This window comes from Nyctereutes procyonoides, unplaced genomic scaffold (assembly GCF_905146905.1).
Source record: "Nyctereutes procyonoides isolate TBG_1078 unplaced genomic scaffold, NYPRO_anot_genome, whole genome shotgun sequence".
NCBI lineage: Eukaryota > Metazoa > Chordata > Mammalia > Carnivora > Canidae > Nyctereutes > Nyctereutes procyonoides.
Window position 1 is genome coordinate 73053780 of NW_026575125.1, and position 16325 is coordinate 73070104.

The window sequence follows — 16325 nt, forward strand, 5'->3', positions numbered from 1 at the left end:
AATATTTTTTACAATGGCTGTATTTAACAACTGGCTTGGAAGATCCCTGAAATTTTAACAGCTGGCTCGTGTGAGCTGGTGTGCACCCACCACCAAGCTTAAGAAAGAAAGCATTATTGCAACACATTTGAAATTTCCCTGGTTATATTCTCCTCCTCCTCCCACTATCCTGAATTTGGCTTTCATCATAAAATGCTCCATTTTTAAACTTTTTAAAGCATTAAGGCACTCTCTTTACAACTGCCCTGCTTTTTATAAGCAAATGAGGCATGGAGGTGGCATTTGACTTGCCCAAGTTCACACAGTTGGGTAGTGTAGATCCAGGATTGGATGTTGGATCATCTGACTTTTCTAAGTCTAGGCATTTCACTTTTCTATACTACTAGGTCTGGGCAGTTCAGCCAGGCTTTGGACCTGGATCTGAAGGGCTAGTCAATATTCAGTAATAATAGAGTTATTATTATTATATTTTTTGAGAGAGAGAGTGTGTGTGTGAGCAGTGGGAGTGGGGCCAAAGGCAGGGAGAAAGAGAATCCCCCCTTTTTAAGATTTTATTTATTTATTTATTTGACAGAGAAGAGAAAGAGAGAAAGCACAAGCAGGGGGAGTGGCAGGCAGTGGGAGAGGGAGAAGCAGGCTCCTCGCTGAGCAGGGAGCCTGATTCAGGACTTGATCGAGACCTGAGTCAAAGGCAGACATTTAACCAATTGAGCCACCCAGGTGCTGGAGAAAGAGAATCCTTAAGCAGTCTCTGTGCCCAGCGTGGAGCCCAACTTGGGGCTCAATCCCACGACCCCGAGATCATGGCCTGAGCCAAAATCAGGAGTCTGATGCTCAATCAACTGAGCCCCCAGATTCCCTGAGTTATTATTATATAAAGAAGTCTTGGAAATAGCTTAGCCAACATGCCCAGGGCTAGTAGAACAAGTGCCTTGGTATTGGAAGTGTAACTTCTCCAACGTAGGAAGTGGTACCTGTGAGACTGGACCCTTTGGAGACATCGTTTAGAAAGCTATTTGATTGCGGAAGGGGAGATGGGGGGGGAGGATGGGGTAATTGGGTGACAGGAAGTGAATCTTGGGCACTTGATGAGATAAGCACTGGGTGTTATACTATATGTTGACAAATTGAATTTAAATTAAAAAAAGAAAGCTATTTGATATCAAGAGCTCTTTACCCCTGCCCACCGCCACCTTTGTCAAAAAGATGGTGAGGCAATACTATTTCCCACACAGAGTCCTGGGACTCTGACCATGTACATATCATGGAGGCTTTATGGTCTTTAGAATAAGGTGAGTCATCTGGTGAGGACACAGCCACTGTTATGTACAGAAGGTTGTACACATTATGACTCCATGCCTCACCCCCTTCTAATATGTGTGTGTATATTTGGATGTAGGGAAACGGAGAGGTCACTATGGTATACTGTATTCTCTGTCCTACCGCCTCTTGTCTCCCCAAGGTACCGGAGTCTGAAACAATTTAACGTAGACATCTGTCAGACCTGCTTCTTGACAGGCAGGGCCAGCAAAGGCAACAAGCTGCACTACCCCATCATGGAGTATTACACCCCGGTATGGAGCCTCTGTGTGGGGCAGGAAGGGGAGGCAGCAATTGGGTTCTGGGCCCTTGATCTACTTGGCCAAGCATGGACTAACTATATTCTGCTCTCCTTTGGGGAGCATTCTCCCAGCAGTCCTGGTGATTCACCAGTTTGGGGGATTCTGGCCTTTCTGTTCTTCCAGCAGAGCTTTTCCCTCACTGGGGCCATAGCTGGCTTTAGCAGCCCAGGACACTCATGGCCATTTAAAAGGCATTTACTATTTTCCTGCAGAGAAAAGTCTCGGGGAAAAGATAGAGCAAGGCATTTCCAGGCAACTAGCCTTCCTTCCACGGCTCACTTTAATTTTTCCTACCTAGCTTCCTGCATTGCTCCTGTCACCTGGTCTCCACCTGATACTTTGTCATTTCTTCCATCCCTTCCAGTCAATACCAAAGTTTCTGTTCAAATCAATTATTCAGTCTCTTGGAGGTAAAAAAGAGTATGTTCTTTACCCAGGTCCCCAAATTCTACTTCATTTTCATTGGAAACTGTGCAATTCAACCTGAGCCCAGGTTGGTCAGCATTCCTGAACTCCACTCATAGAATTTCTCCTCTGCTGTGGTCAAGATCCAGAGCTCCATGCTTAGCTCCCTGAGTTGACTCTGCTCCCCAGACTCTTTTATCCCTTTCTGCTTCACAGATACTCCCCAAGTCCCAAGCATATTGCCAGCTCCCCCCACTGTTTTCTCCCACCCTACCCACTCCATCTTCCAGTGTGTTTCCCCGTAATCCATCTCTCCAAATCATCATCTCTCCTCCGAATTCTGTTAGCACAGAAACATGTGTGACCCAGGGGAAGCAGGGGCTTGCCCTTTATTTTTCTTTTATTATCATTTCAAAATAAACATACATAGAAAACTGCCTTGGGATGGTTGATTGATGATCCCCTACCTCCTGCTCACCTTTTACACCCCTAGAATTTATATAAAGATACTTTTAAAAAAGATTTTATTTATTTCTTCATGAGAAACATAGAGGGAGAGGCAGAGACATAGGCAGAGGGAGAAGCAGGCTCCTCACAGGGAGCCCGATCACTCCCTGAGCCGAAGGCAGATGCTCAACCACTGAGCCACCCAGGCATCCCTATATAAAGATACTTTAAAAATTAACACATATATGCTTACTGTAAAAGATTCAAATTCTATAGAGGTGTACAAAGTATAAAACCAAAGTCCCCCTCTCTCCTCAGCCTTGCCCCCACCTCGCCAGTCCTACTTCCCCAAGGCAACCAGTGTTCACATTTCGGCATTATATCCTTCTAGACCTTTTTCTAGGAGTGGGGTGTGGTAGACATTAACAAGTGTAGATGACCAGTCATGTTCCCTGCTCTAGGGGAGCATCCACACTTCCCCAGCAACCCAAAGCCATTAGGATGAATCCCTCTGCCCTGTCTCCCCCACTAGACCACATCCAGTGAGAACATGAGGGACTTTGCCACAACCTTAAAGAACAAATTCCGCTCCAAGCATTATTTCAGCAAACACCCTCAGCGAGGTTATCTGCCTGTGCAATCGGTGCTGGAGGCTGACTACAGTGAGACGTGAGTACCAGGGGCTGAACTGGGGCTGTGGGCCCTGCCAAGCTGGGGGTGCTCTGTGTAGGGGCTGAGTCCCATAGGGGCTACAGGCATATTCCGAGGCAAACCCGACTAGCGACTGGCAAGTTCAGCTTGGGCCTGACTGGGAATCTGGCCTAAGAAATAGTTTAGAGTCCAGTCTCTGTAGCCTTTTTCCCATCAACTCTTGCCCATCTCCCTAGTTTGGTGGTGGGGGATGGAGGGGGTGGTGATAAGGAAACAGACTGCTCAGCTGCCTGTTCCTTGGTCCTCTGAGTCCGCTGCTTTCTTCTAGGCTGGCCTCTTCCCCGATGTTGCCACACGCTGACACACACTCCCGCATTGAGCATTTTGCCAGCAGGTACCACCAGGCTTGGGGGAGGGAGATTTTAAAGAGTCTAAGGGGGATGGGGTTTCCAGTGAGGGCAAAGAGACTAGGGGGATGCACAAAGTGGGGTATGTGGCAGCCAGTAAGGCCCAGCACTTAGGGGTGGTTGGGTCAGCCCCCAAAGCTAATGATCCTATTGTGGGATCAGTGTCTTTGAGATGAAAGCAGGCCCCACATCCTGCTTTCCCTTCTGTTCCTGCTCTTTCTTCTCAGGCTTGCCGAGATGGAAAGTCAGAATTGTTCCTTCTTTAATGACAGCCTGTCCCCAGATGACAGCATGTAAGTTTTCACAGCTGCTTGTTTTCTAAGAATAGTTCTCCTTGGGATCCCTCTGTCACTATCTGGGAAGGCTATATCTTCAAGGGGGAGGTAAGTGTGGTGGTTAGGGTCCTAGAAGCCCCGAGGAAGGGAGGCTGGTTTCTGGGCACAGTGTTTAGTAATAGAAGCCCTCTATTGACTGAGCTGCCATCTTCCCAGGCCCCTTCCTCTTGCAATAGCCCATCCTTCCATGCCTAACCCTGAAGGAAGAAGAATCTGCCCTCATCTAACATTGCAGATGTGAGTCATTATCTCCTGCTCAGGATGTCAAAGCCCCATCCAGTGCCACACCCTGAGGAGATGCCAAGAACTTGACTGGAGTGTGACTAGAGAGATTCTCTCGTGTTCTAGCTCAGAGATGGGGCCCCTTATCCCTAGGGAGGTCCCCTGGCAAGCTCAGGGGGCTTAGGAGCCACTGGCCATGGATCAAGTGGGCCCTGATTGGGACTTAAACAGTCAGTGAGCCCCCTGGGGGTGGCGAGGAAGCAAAGTAGGAGGCCGTCAGGAACTGCACGGAACGGGAAGTGATTTGCTCGTTGTTTCCCAGGGGGCTTCAGGTAGAACCCAGAAGCCCCAGCATCCTGAAAACACTCTCTCGTACCCTCAACCATGACCTCTGCCACCTTTAAACATTTCTGTCCCTCTTCACCCTCAATATATAGCCTCGCCCTCTCTCTGTGTCTTAGAAGTGAATCTTCCAGCATATGTCTCCTGGGATCTGAGCTATGAGCTGAGAACTCGTGCCCTGAGAGGTTTCCTGCTTTAATGCCTTGGCCACCCTCCTTTTCTCTCCCCACATCCATGCAGAGATGAGGACCAGTACCTGCTGCGGCACTGTAGCCCCATTACAGACCGGGAGCCAACCTTTGGACAACAGGCTCCATGTAGCATGGCTACAGAAAACAAGGGGGATCTAGAGAAGATCCTGGCACACTTAGAAGATGAGAACCGGTGGGTGTGGTGATGGCACAGATCTGTGTGGGTTTGAGCATCAAACAGTTTAATTCTGAGTCATGACTTCCACATCGAGCTATGTGGCCTTGACTGAGTTTCTTATATTTGGTGATCTTCCATTTCCTCATCTAAAAAATAAGAAGGGTGGTAATAGTATCTACCTCCGTAGGGTCACTTGTGAATTTCAAAGGAAATCAGGCAGATTTCTTTTTTAATCTTTTTTAAGATTTTATTTATTTATTTATTCATGAGACACACACACACACACACACACACACACACACACAGAGAGAGAGAGACAGAGACACAGGCAGAGGGAAAAGCAGGCTCCGTGCAGGGAGCCTGACGTGGGACTCGATCCCGGATCTCCAGGATCACACCCTGGGCTGAAGGTGGCACTAAACCGCTGGGCCACCGGGGCTGCCCAATGCTAGCTATTCTAATAATTATTTGAATCCTTTTAACTCAACTCAAATATCTTCAAGTACTCAGTATATGCAAGCAGACAGAATGCGAACACAGAGACTACAGAAGGCAGTATGCATGTCTCTGGCCTCAAGGAACTTTCAGGGTTGGAAATAGAAAGAGGCACTTGGCACTTGCTGAAAGTAATAAAACAAGAGAAGGGTGACATTGCATAGAGTGTTTGGGGACTTGAAGAGGGAAGGTGAAAATGACAAAGATGACTTTAATCTCCATAAAGTATGGGTGTCAGGGGGGGCCTGGGTCAAATGGTCCAAGCCACTTTCGGGGCATTCAATAAAACCCAAAGTATTCCTCAGACCAGTGTTTCTCAAACATCAGTGTGTATACGAGTCAATTGGGATGCTGGGTAAGAGGCAGATTTTGATTCACAGGTCTGGGGCAGGGTCTAAGTTCTGCATTTTTAACCAGCGCTCAGGGGAACCCCCTGCTGCTGGCCCACAGGCTACTTGGAGTGGCAAGTCCTTAGAACAGGGCTGGTCTGTTAAGCATTCGTTACTGGTTCAGGACAAGATAAATACAGAAATACAAAGTCAGCTTTTAGAAACTTTTATAGCAGTTCAACATTGGCATGTCTTCTAGGCACATCATTGGTGGACTTTTCATTGAATAAGGTCTGAGTGTTGAACTTGTGTGGCAAGTCATATGTGATGGGAGCTGTGTACAGCCATAGACATTATGGGTCCACAGTGATTGAACTCCCCACCCCCACCCCCCAGTTTTTGGCTATGGATAGTTTGAGAAGCACCGCATTAGGTCAGCAGTGGGCAGGCCCTGGGAAGCACTGGAGAGAGGGTGATTCTGTTGCAAAGCAAAAGTGATGTCCTGCAAAGTAGACCATCTTTTTGGAATCTGTTTCTTGATGATTCAGCATGGGTGTTCAAAGTGGGCCACAGAGGATGATAAGTGGAGAGAAGAGGCAAGGTAGGTGATCTTTTGTTTAGGTCTTCCATTGGAATCTAAAAATCTAAAAATGGAGTAGGTGAGTCAGTGGCCCTTAATGCCTCATTTATTTGCTGACTATGTTCCTGCCTGATTTTAAGTTCAGAATTAATCCCTGAAGCAGTACATCAAAGCCCTGAGACATTTTTTATACAAAATGTCAGCAATTCTTGCTCTGAGGCCCAAGGATGGCAGAGTAAATGACACGTGTGCTGGAGAAGAATGCATATGGCCATAAGAGCAAGAACACAGCTGGGGCGGGGGTGGGCAAAGGGAATGCTCACACCTAGGTCCAAGGGGACATCTGGGAGCTGGATGGTCAATACTTTGTTAGGGCCTAGGTCTCAGCTCCTCTGTCCTTGATAGGATTCTCCAGAGTGAGCTGAGACGCCTGAAGTGGCAGCATGAGGAGGCTGTTGAGGCACCCACCCTGGCTGAGGGCTCTGCAGAGCTAACACAGGACCACCGCAATGAGGAACTTCTGGCTGAGGCCCGGATCCTTCGGCAGCACAAGAGCCGCCTCGAGACCCGCATGCAGATTCTGGAGGACCACAACAAGCAACTAGAGTCTCAGCTGCAGCGCTTAAGGGAGCTGCTCCTGCAGGTGAGGCTGGAGCCAGGGGAAGGACCAAAGCAACCCCCCCCCACCCCTGCCCCACAACCCTCCCTGCACCCCGGAGAAGTGGGGAGCTGGGGAATGCAGCAAAGAGAAGGAAAGGAAAAGCTCCTTGGCAGTGGCTGTTGGATGACTTTCTAAAGAGAATGGGGCTGACAATTAGGGAAGGTGGGGGAAGGAAGGGGCCGGTGTGTCCCATTGCTTGGCCAACTCTGAGTGCTCACTTATCAACAACCCATTTGAATCTGGTATTGAAGGAACACAGTTCAAAGAATCGTCCAAAACATTGATTTTGCTACTGTGATGTTTGCTGGAAAGAAGCTGGTTTGGACATGCTGGGCAAGAGAAAGATTTTTGCTGGGAAGGGGGCTCTTGACTACATTTGTTCCTTTCCCCCTTTGAGAGATAGAATATATGACATAATGTAGCTCTGGATTCAGACAGCCCTGGGTTTGAATGTGGCTCTGCCCACTAGTGACTGTCAGGCGTTAGGAAAGTTATTTAGCCTCACTTATCCCCAGTTCCCTCATCTGCAAAACAGAGATAGTAATATACCAACTTCATGGAATTGTGAACATAAAATGAGATAATGTATTTAGCATGATAGCCAGGAATGTAGTAAATACTTTGTAAATGTTACCTATTACAGTTGACCCTTGAACAACACAGGTTTGAACTATGTGGGTCAACTTATATGTGTATTTTTTAAAAGATTTTATTTATTTGAGAGAGAGAGAGTGCACACAAATGTGCATGAGTGGGGGTGGAGGGGCAGCAGGAGAGGGAGATGTACAGCTCCATCCCAGGACCCTGGGATCATGACCTGAGCCGAAGACAGATGCTTAACCGACTGAGCCACCCAGGTGGCTATACATTATTGTAAATGTATTTTCCCTTCCTTATGATTTTCTTTTCTTTTTTTTTATAGAGGGAGAATGAGGGGGATAGGCAGAAGGAGAGAGACACAGAGAGAGAATCTTAAGTGCAGAGCCCGACACAAGGCTCAATCTCACAACACTGAGATCATGACCAGAGCAGAAACCAAGAGCCAGATGGTCAACCAACTGACCCCTTATGATTTTCTTAATAACATTTTCTGTTCTCTAGATGACTTTGTTGCAAGAATATAGTACATAAGGATGCCTGGGTGGCTCAGCGGTTGAGCATCTGCCTTTGACTAAGGGCGTGATTCCGGGATCTGGGGATTGAGTTCCACGTCAGGCTCCCTGTGAGAAGCCTGCTTCTCCCTCTGCCTGTGTCTCTGCTTCTCTCTCTGTATCTTTTATGGATAAATAAATAAAATCTTTAAAATAAAAAAAGAGTATAGTACGTAGTGCATATAACATACAAACTATAAGTTTGTTTACTGTTTATGTTATCAGTAAAGTTTCTGGTCAATAGTAGCCTATTAGTAATTAAGTTTTTTTAAAAGTAGTTAAGTTTTAGAGCAGTCAAAATTATATGTGGACTTTTGACTGCACAGAGTGGGGGGTTACTAACCTCCGCATTGTTCAAGGGTCAACTGTCTTATCATTTTATGTACTAAGTAATACCACTCCATACCTCTTCCCCAGATCTTCCAAGGGATAGCCTCTAGATGAATTCCTGGAGGTCTTAATATATATCATCAACTGAGGATCAGGTGTGCAGCTCTATGTTTTCAGGGAGCACTGGGTACTAAATAGCTTAGTTATAGCTGAGGTGACAGCAAGAGAACTTTAGGTGCAATGCCAGCCTTATAAGTGCTGGGAGCCTTGGGGCACCTGGGTGGCTCAGTTGGTTACCTTTTGCCTTCGGATCAGGTCATGATCTCAGGGTCCTGGGATTGAACTCGTTGGGCTCTCTGCTCAGCAGGGAGCCTGCTTCTCCCTGTCCGTCTGTCTGCTGCTCCCCCTGCTGGTGCTCTCTCTCATAAGTAAATAAAATCTTAAAAAAACTGGGAGCCTTTGAACATGTTGTTGAGGGAAGAAGGTAACTGGTAACTGAATATTCTACAAAGTTTCTTAAAAGGGGAAGCCACTATTTGAGGCACCACTGAAAACTTCTTAAAGTCCAAGGGCAAAGGGATGGGCATGAGGTCTCTAAAACCCCTTCTAAGCTCAGGAGTCTGTTAAAGTAAGGTCAGAAAAGCAAAGCCCCTAAAGTCATGCCTTACCTCTTGTTAGCCACCCACCGAATCAGATGGCAATGGCTCTGCAAGCTCGTCCCTAGCTTCCTCTCCACAGCAGTCAGAGGGCAGTCACCCCCAAGAGAAGGGACAGACTACTCCAGATACTGAGGCTGCAGGTAAGTTCCTCCAGCCCTTCCTAGCCCCTTCCTCCATGGCTTCATCTCCCCCAGATCTACCCAAGGTCCTGCTAGGGCTGGGACTGGTTTTTCCTCATGGCTTTGAGCTTAGCATCAGGGATGATTGACTTATTGACTGATTCATTTATTTGCTTATTCTACACGTGTATATTGAGCACCTCCTATGTACAAGGTGTGCTGGGAATACACAGATACTCTGTGTTTGTCTTTCAGCTGGAAGCATCCCACCTCAGCCCCTTAGCCTCTTCAGGGGATCCCTAGTTCTCTTCCCAAATCTCTCTTTCCCAACTTAGATGATGTGGGGTCAAAGAGCCAAGATGTCAGTCTGTGCCTGGAGGACATTATGGAGAAGCTCCGCCACGCCTTCCCCAGTGTGCGAAGTTCTGATGTGACTGCCAACACCCTGCTGGCCTCTTGATGGAGCCAGATCCCCATCCTATAATCCATAGTCCTCTTCCGGTTCTGGTCAAATTCTTCCTTCAGCCTTCACCCAACCTTTCCAGTCCCTATGGGGCCCACATTCCTCAGCCAGAGTTCTTTGGGCTCTGGGCAGCAGCAGGGATCTGCTGGTATGTGAAGTGGATGCTTCAGGGCTGGAGGAGGGAGAGGCACGATTCCTCCAAATATAGAAATGTGCCCTTTAACCCTCAAGTTTGAGACAAGTCGCTGACATATGTTTCTGTTGTAGTCCAGGCAAATGGCACTTGGCGGCCATTCTGACGGGGAGCAGAGAATCTACCTTGCAGAGCTAAGCAGTGCCCATTACCCCTTTCCCTTCTCCATGGAATTATGGAAATAAGGAAGCCTACTGACCCCAGGGTTACAGCATTATGAATCCACAGGAGTTAGCCCTATTCTCTGGCCCAACTCAGGGAGGCAGAAAGGTATCCCCAAGACACCCCCCAAAAAAAACGTGCCCCTGAAAATGTTTGGGCAGCATGTGTCCTATGATTTTAGTTTCATGGTACCTCTCTAGCCATCTTAATGTTGTTTCCCCTTTGAATATCTTCCGTTCCTTCTGCCTCCGGCCCTGGCAGACCTTCCTCAAGGGGGGAGGGGGGGCCAATTCATTCTGATTCCTACTTACACCTTACATTTGGAAACATTAAAGAAACACTTATGGGCTTAGTTTTTTTTCCCCTGATCATCCTCCTTCCTGAAGGCCTCAGCATTCCGAGACACCAGCTGAGTTGCTCTGGGGATCCAGCTGAAGCCACCCTTAGCTCAGCCGGGTCTGCCCTCACAGCCCTGGGGTAGGGGCAGCAGCTTCCTCAGCAAGGGAATCTTGCTCTACTTGGGGTGAGGAAGGGGACGCCACTCACCAGCCTAGAGGAGTGTGACTGCCCAATACTCTTGCAGGCTGTGACCTTCTTTCTTTTGGGTGGAATCAGATGGGGCGGCTGATTTTCCCCTGCTAATCATAAAGCAGATGTGAGTGGCAACCCTAAATAGTGGCACCTTCCTAGGAGCCACTGGCCACAAATCAGGAAGCTGGCCACTTTCCACCCAGACAACAGGAAGGCCTTCCTTTGCATAAAATGGTTCTAACTCTGGAAGGTGAACCCAATCCTCAAAGTAAACTAACTCTTCCTAGGCTACATATACCATAATCCCTTTATCCAGAAACCGTTCAGAGCAGATAGCAGGTGATTGGGGTGGGGAGGGAGTTGGCTTGGGAAATTGGGAACAGAGTCAGAGCCCACTGAGGCAGCATTTTACAAGAGGAGCTTTATAACCTAGAACCCTGCAATTGATTTAATTTGCCTGTTTATATACATATATATCTATCCCGCATATTACTGTACATCAGTACTCCCCTGGCCTCACTCACACATTAAATTCTAATACCTCTTAAAGTATTAATGTTCTGCCTTGCTCTTTGTTAGCCCCATCCTCTGGTTGGACAGATAGAGGCATCCTGGCTGCTCCCCTAGGATGTCTCTCCACTCATGTTTGGGGTGAACTGTCCTCAAGACCAAAGCAAGAGAAGCCTGTGGCCACAGTGGAATCGAACAGAAAGGGTCACTCTGGTCTCTTGACTCATTCCAAATCTTCTTCCCTGGAGACCTGGGCCTTGGATGAATTTTCCTGGTCTCCCCTAAATAAAGGATCAGGTGTCAAAATAGAGCAAAGGCAAGCTTTACTCATCCCATGCAGACAAGAAGGAACAGATAGGCTTTTATTGGCCTTTGCCAGGCTAAGACACAGAGAATACCCCCGGCCTCTTCCAGTTCCTAGGTCTGGCTCAGGGACTTAAGGAAAGCAGTGGTTGCCACCAAGATCAGGAGAGTGTGAGATAGTGGGGGTGCTCTGTTATAATCAAGTAGCCAGCCATGGGTAGAACTGCTGGGAAGCTAAGATGTATCTGCTGCAGGGGAAGGAGGGCAGCAGCTTGGGTTCAGAAGCCTAGGACTAGTCCCTTCTAGAATGGCCAGGGAGCACTAAGTCCTAGGTCCAGGCTATCAGACCTAACCACAACATCTGCCTTAGTGCTCATGAGGTCTCTGGATGGGAGGACTGGGTATCTGGGTGTATGGTGAACAGGTAGTAGGCAGGCACCAAACCAGAGCCTGGGCCTCTGTCTATGGTGGGGGTGGGGGGGATATTTGTAGGGGCCTGGTTGTGGGCAGGAATGGGATAGAAGGAATTTGCTATATAGTTAGGGAGCTCAGGGTCTTTGAGGCATATCCTGCCTAAGCCATAGAAGGGCAGATGTTATGAAACAGTCTTTTACTGGGGAAGTCCTTGAAAATCCTTTCCATAACCATCCCTCCCCTTCCCCCTCCCCCCCCCCGCCCCCGCCCCCGCCAAGAGATCTTGGGCTGCTGAGGGCCTGTGGCAACTGCGTGGGCTAGGTATGGTAGAAAAGATGTAGATCTTGCTATGTAGGATTTTGTGCTGTAGGTGGACCGAAGCAGCAGGTTAAGAGTTGAATTGTCACTAATGGGGCCATTGCCATTTTGTGTGTGGTCCTGTGTGTACTTTAATGCCCGAGATGAGTATATCACTTGAGGGTCCAGTAACCGTCACAGCAGCATGTGTGGGCAGTTTGCCCGCGGTGAGGTAAATGGGTCCTTGGGCACTGGGAATCTAAATTAGGGTGAGATTTACTGAGATGTGTTGCATGTTGTTAGGCATCTGTCATGTATTGTGTTTCCTATAGGTTTTTTTTGTGATGCTGATTAATTTATGGCCCTGTGCCAGAGGAGTGGCAAAGAGAGTTTCTGGGCAGGCAGCCTAAAGAAAACCTCCGACTTGTGAGATTAGCATCAGTGGAAAGGAATGTGTTTGCTGAGGTGGTTGTCAAATGGTATCAGGGGACAGTTGGGATTGATAGGCGATTTATTCTGGACAGAATCTGACACAGGCCCAAAAGCTGTTATGAGGGTGCCTCTGCTCCAAGTGAGAGCAGAGTCAGGTTATGTTGACTGGGAACTTGTCAGGAAAGGCTAACTGGCTATAAAACATCAAGCTCTGTGTTGTATGGTTCCCTAAGGAGGGCCCTACCCAGGAGGACATGTGCCCTTCCCTCCAGGATGGCAAGGCTGAAATCAAGGCTCTCAAGTGCCCATTTCCTTCAAGTCCCCAGCTTTGGAAATATTTCCCTGTGGAGAAACCCGCTTGAGGCCCTTGTGCTCCGGGAACAGGGCCAGTAGGCCACAGTAAGGAGAAACCCTGAGGTCTGGCAGAGGCCAAAGCCAGGAGATGCTTTCCCTCCAGGTTAATTTTAAGGAATATCCGTGCTGCCTGAGGTGTGTATTTGGGACCTGGGCTCCATGTCCAGCTTCGTGCTTAGAACATTCCTTGAGCACACATTCTTAGTGGACGACTCATGGCTTCTGACACTGTTTCAGGCCAAGAATCTCATTAAAGTTCCCCTGACATAGGTGACAGCTAGCCAAGAAAGTAAGCTGCCTTAAAATAAACAGTCCTGGGGCAGAGACTGAGGGCCCTGCCCTGGGGCTGTGGAGACTTAGCTGCCCAGCTGAGCAGCTCTATCTCTAGACTTTCCTGCCAAAATCTGGCCCTAGGAACAAAGGAATACTTCAGCTCCTTACTTTCTTAGCACCACCGGCTGTGGGAGAGGGCAAGGCTCAAGGTCAGGGCTCAGCTCCCAGCCTCCATCTCCTTCCACAGCTGCTGCATTTGGGGTGACCTGCTGAATGTCCTTGCTGCCCCAGGGCAGTACTGAGGCCAGAGTGGAGGCTCCTGTGCTGCTTGCTGGCTGCAAGAACTGGTCTCAGGAATAGAAGTTGGGGAAGGGATCCAGGGGAGGGGGAAGTGGCAAGGGTGGCACACAAGTCTAGAAAAGTTTGGGACAAAGGGGTGTGGCTGGGGAAAAATTGGTTAACTTTGCCACTCACCGTGGTGCTTTTCCCCTTTCCCTTGAATTCTGCTTTGAAAATAATAAATTTGTATTTGTTTACTTTGGTTCTTCTGGTTATACTCTGATATTCCACATCCTTCCCTCATTTGGGTGTGGAGAGAGGGTGGGCCAAGGCGGCACAGGAATACTACACAACACAGGCCACCAGATGAGTTCAGTACCTGCTGGACCAAAAAAAAAAAAAAAAAGGAAACCCCCCATGCACTAGGCCCCATCCATTACTGTTACCTAGATTGGTTGCCTTTCAAGGTCCCACACAAATTAGCCAGTTAGTTATCCCCTCATGGGAGGAGCGCTCTATAGCAATAGTTCTTAAATACCATCCTCATCAATCTGAGGGATTTTTCATCAGCCCAAAGCAATATGAGAAAAGTCAGGACAATGAAGTGAGTTTCCATAAAGTTACATTTATTCAATTCAAAGGCCTATCTTTCATTATGGATATATATGTTTAAGGTGTTCTTGTAGCTATGGCGATAAAACTATGACAATAGTTTTTTTTCAAATGCCATTTTCTGGCAGAATAAAACCCTGTGAGTCCCTCTTCCCCACCACCAATTTTTTTCTCACCAATCCTTAACAGCACTGTCCAATAGAAATTTTTTTTTATTTTTTTTTTGTCCAATAGAAATTTAATGCGAGTCACATACACAAATTTTCTAGCAGCCAGATTTTAAAAATAAACAGGTGAAATTAATTTTAATATTTAACCCAGTATATCCAAAAGATTATTTCAACATGTTATCAGTATAAAACAATTACTGAGAGACGCTGCATCCCTTTTTTGTTTTTTCACTAAATCTTAGAAATTGTCAAGCAGGCTGACAGATTCAGTTGGGAAAAAACCCAAGACACCCACATCAATCCAGACACTCTATTACTCACAGAGGCAGCAAAAGCAAGATCAGCAAGGGTCTCACCTCCCTGCATCCCTTGTGCCACAGGTTGCCACTGAAACAAAAGGGGCCCGAGGACATGCAACATGAATGGTGGGATCTCCTGTTGCTGAGTAGCCAATTCCACACTGCTCTACCCTCTGGGGGTGGTGGGGCAGGCCTAAAGTCTGGTGCCTCACTCCAATGAGGGAGGCAGATGAGAAACTGCCTCCCAGAAGCTTCCCTAGAGATAGGGAGGTGAGTGAGAAATGGTCTTGTAGCGACTTCTCATGAGACTGCCTATCTTCCCATGTTCTGGGAGGCTCATGGGGCATTCTGCCAAGGCCTGCGGCAGCCTGCACACAACCCTTGACAATGTGGCCTATGTCAATATGTGCAAGGTCGGCAGGACACCACCATGGAGCAGTTCCCCTTCCAGAAAACCAGTGTGTGTTTTACACTTACTGCACATCTCCGTTCAAGCTAGCCGAATGCTGAGGGCTCGAAACCCCCATGTGGCTAGTGGCTACCATGTCGGACAGCACAGGTCTGCGACATGCAAGATTCAGGATTACGGGACCTTAAAAAACGAAAACTTCCTGAGACATGATATGTGTGTGCATGCGTGCTTGTGTGTGTGTGTGTGTGTGCACGCGCGCGAGCATGCGAGCGTGGTGGGGATAAGGTGAAGGGTCAGGGTGGCAGGAAGCCTTGGGTGACTGGAGGGCATGGTGAAGCAGTTGCCCTGGATTACAGTGAGATGTGGTAGCAGAGGGCTTGGAAGGTGACTGCCAACATGTGGCTTCACCCTTGCCTCTTGCTGTTGTCTTCCCTACCATCCTGCCTCTCAGCACGGTTCTGTCTGCTCCTGATACCACGACCTGAGCCCAACCCAAGAGTCAGATGCTCAACCAATTGGAGCCAACTAGGTGCTCCCGAAAAAAAATTTTTTATATCATGATTTTCTAAGATTATTTCTTTATTCATGAGAGACACAGAGAGACACACAGACATAGGTAGAGGGAGAAGCAGACTCCCTATGGGGAGCCTAATGCAGGACTCAATCCCAGGACCCCAGGATCATGACCAGAGTCAAAGGCACATGCTCAACCACTGAGCCACCCAGGTGTCCCATCACCTTGGTCTTCAAGCTGTCTTCTAACTTCTCTCCTAGTCTTCATTTTGTTTGCCCTTAACATGTCTAGCTCCCTTCACCCCACTTCTTCTCTGCATTTGCCCCCAGCATTCCTTGCCTCCCACCCTCATCTATGGGCCTTGCCCATACATATTGATCTGCTCTTCACTGCCTCTAGCTGATTAACTTCAACTGGGAATGGGAGCACTAGAAGTGGCCCAGAAAACTTGGGAGTTCATTTCCTAGAGCAGCACCAACTTTGTCGATTGGGACTAGATCTGGTTCTAGCTGGACTACTTCCAGAAACCCCTCAGATGCCTCTTGGTCATAAGTATTATCACCCTTGATTTCCAGATGAGAAAATACTAGAGCTCTAAGAGGTGCAGGGACTTTCCCAAGGTGAACAGCAGAACCAGGATTCCAACCTTGTGTTCTTTCCACTACAATGTAATGAGATTCGAATATTGGAGCTGCCATTTTTATCACTTCTCTAGACACTTTCTCGAAATCCCAGTGCTATACGGTTAATAGGAGATGATCTGCTTAGTTCATTAGAAGTTATCCCAAAGGGGGTCCCTGGGTGGCGCAGCGGTTTAGCGCCTGCCTTTGGCCCAGGGCGCGATCCTGGAGACCCGGGATCGAATCCCACGTCGGGCTCCCGGTGTATGGAGCCTGCTTCTCCCTCTGCCTGTGTCTCTGCCTCTCTCTCTCTCACTGTGTGCCTATCATAAATAAATAAAAAAAAAGAAGTTATCCCAAGGG

General features: G+C 47.9%; 1 protein-coding gene across 5 annotated transcripts in view; it reads left to right on the top strand.

Moving 5' to 3' along the window:
- The window catches only part of DRP2 (dystrophin related protein 2), a 52798-nt gene that overhangs the window by 31802 nt on the left and 4671 nt on the right, over positions 1 to 16325 (top strand). For 4 of the 5 annotated variants that reach the window (XM_055338607.1, XM_055338608.1, XM_055338610.1 and 1 more), the window contains 8 exons: positions 1463 to 1574; positions 3007 to 3143; positions 3454 to 3519; positions 3760 to 3825; positions 4672 to 4815; positions 6610 to 6847; positions 9025 to 9145; positions 9460 to 13472. In XM_055338607.1, the coding sequence (XP_055194582.1) occupies positions 1463 to 1574; positions 3007 to 3143; positions 3454 to 3519; positions 3760 to 3825; positions 4672 to 4815; positions 6610 to 6847; positions 9025 to 9145; positions 9460 to 9584 (1009 nt within the window). In that variant the 3' untranslated portion in view covers positions 9585 to 13472. Of the gene's footprint in view, positions 1 to 1462; positions 1575 to 3006; positions 3144 to 3453; positions 3520 to 3759; positions 3826 to 4671; positions 4816 to 6609; positions 6848 to 9024; positions 9146 to 9459; positions 13473 to 16325 lie in introns of those variants that run through there. The other variant, XM_055338609.1, reaches the window with a different exon arrangement.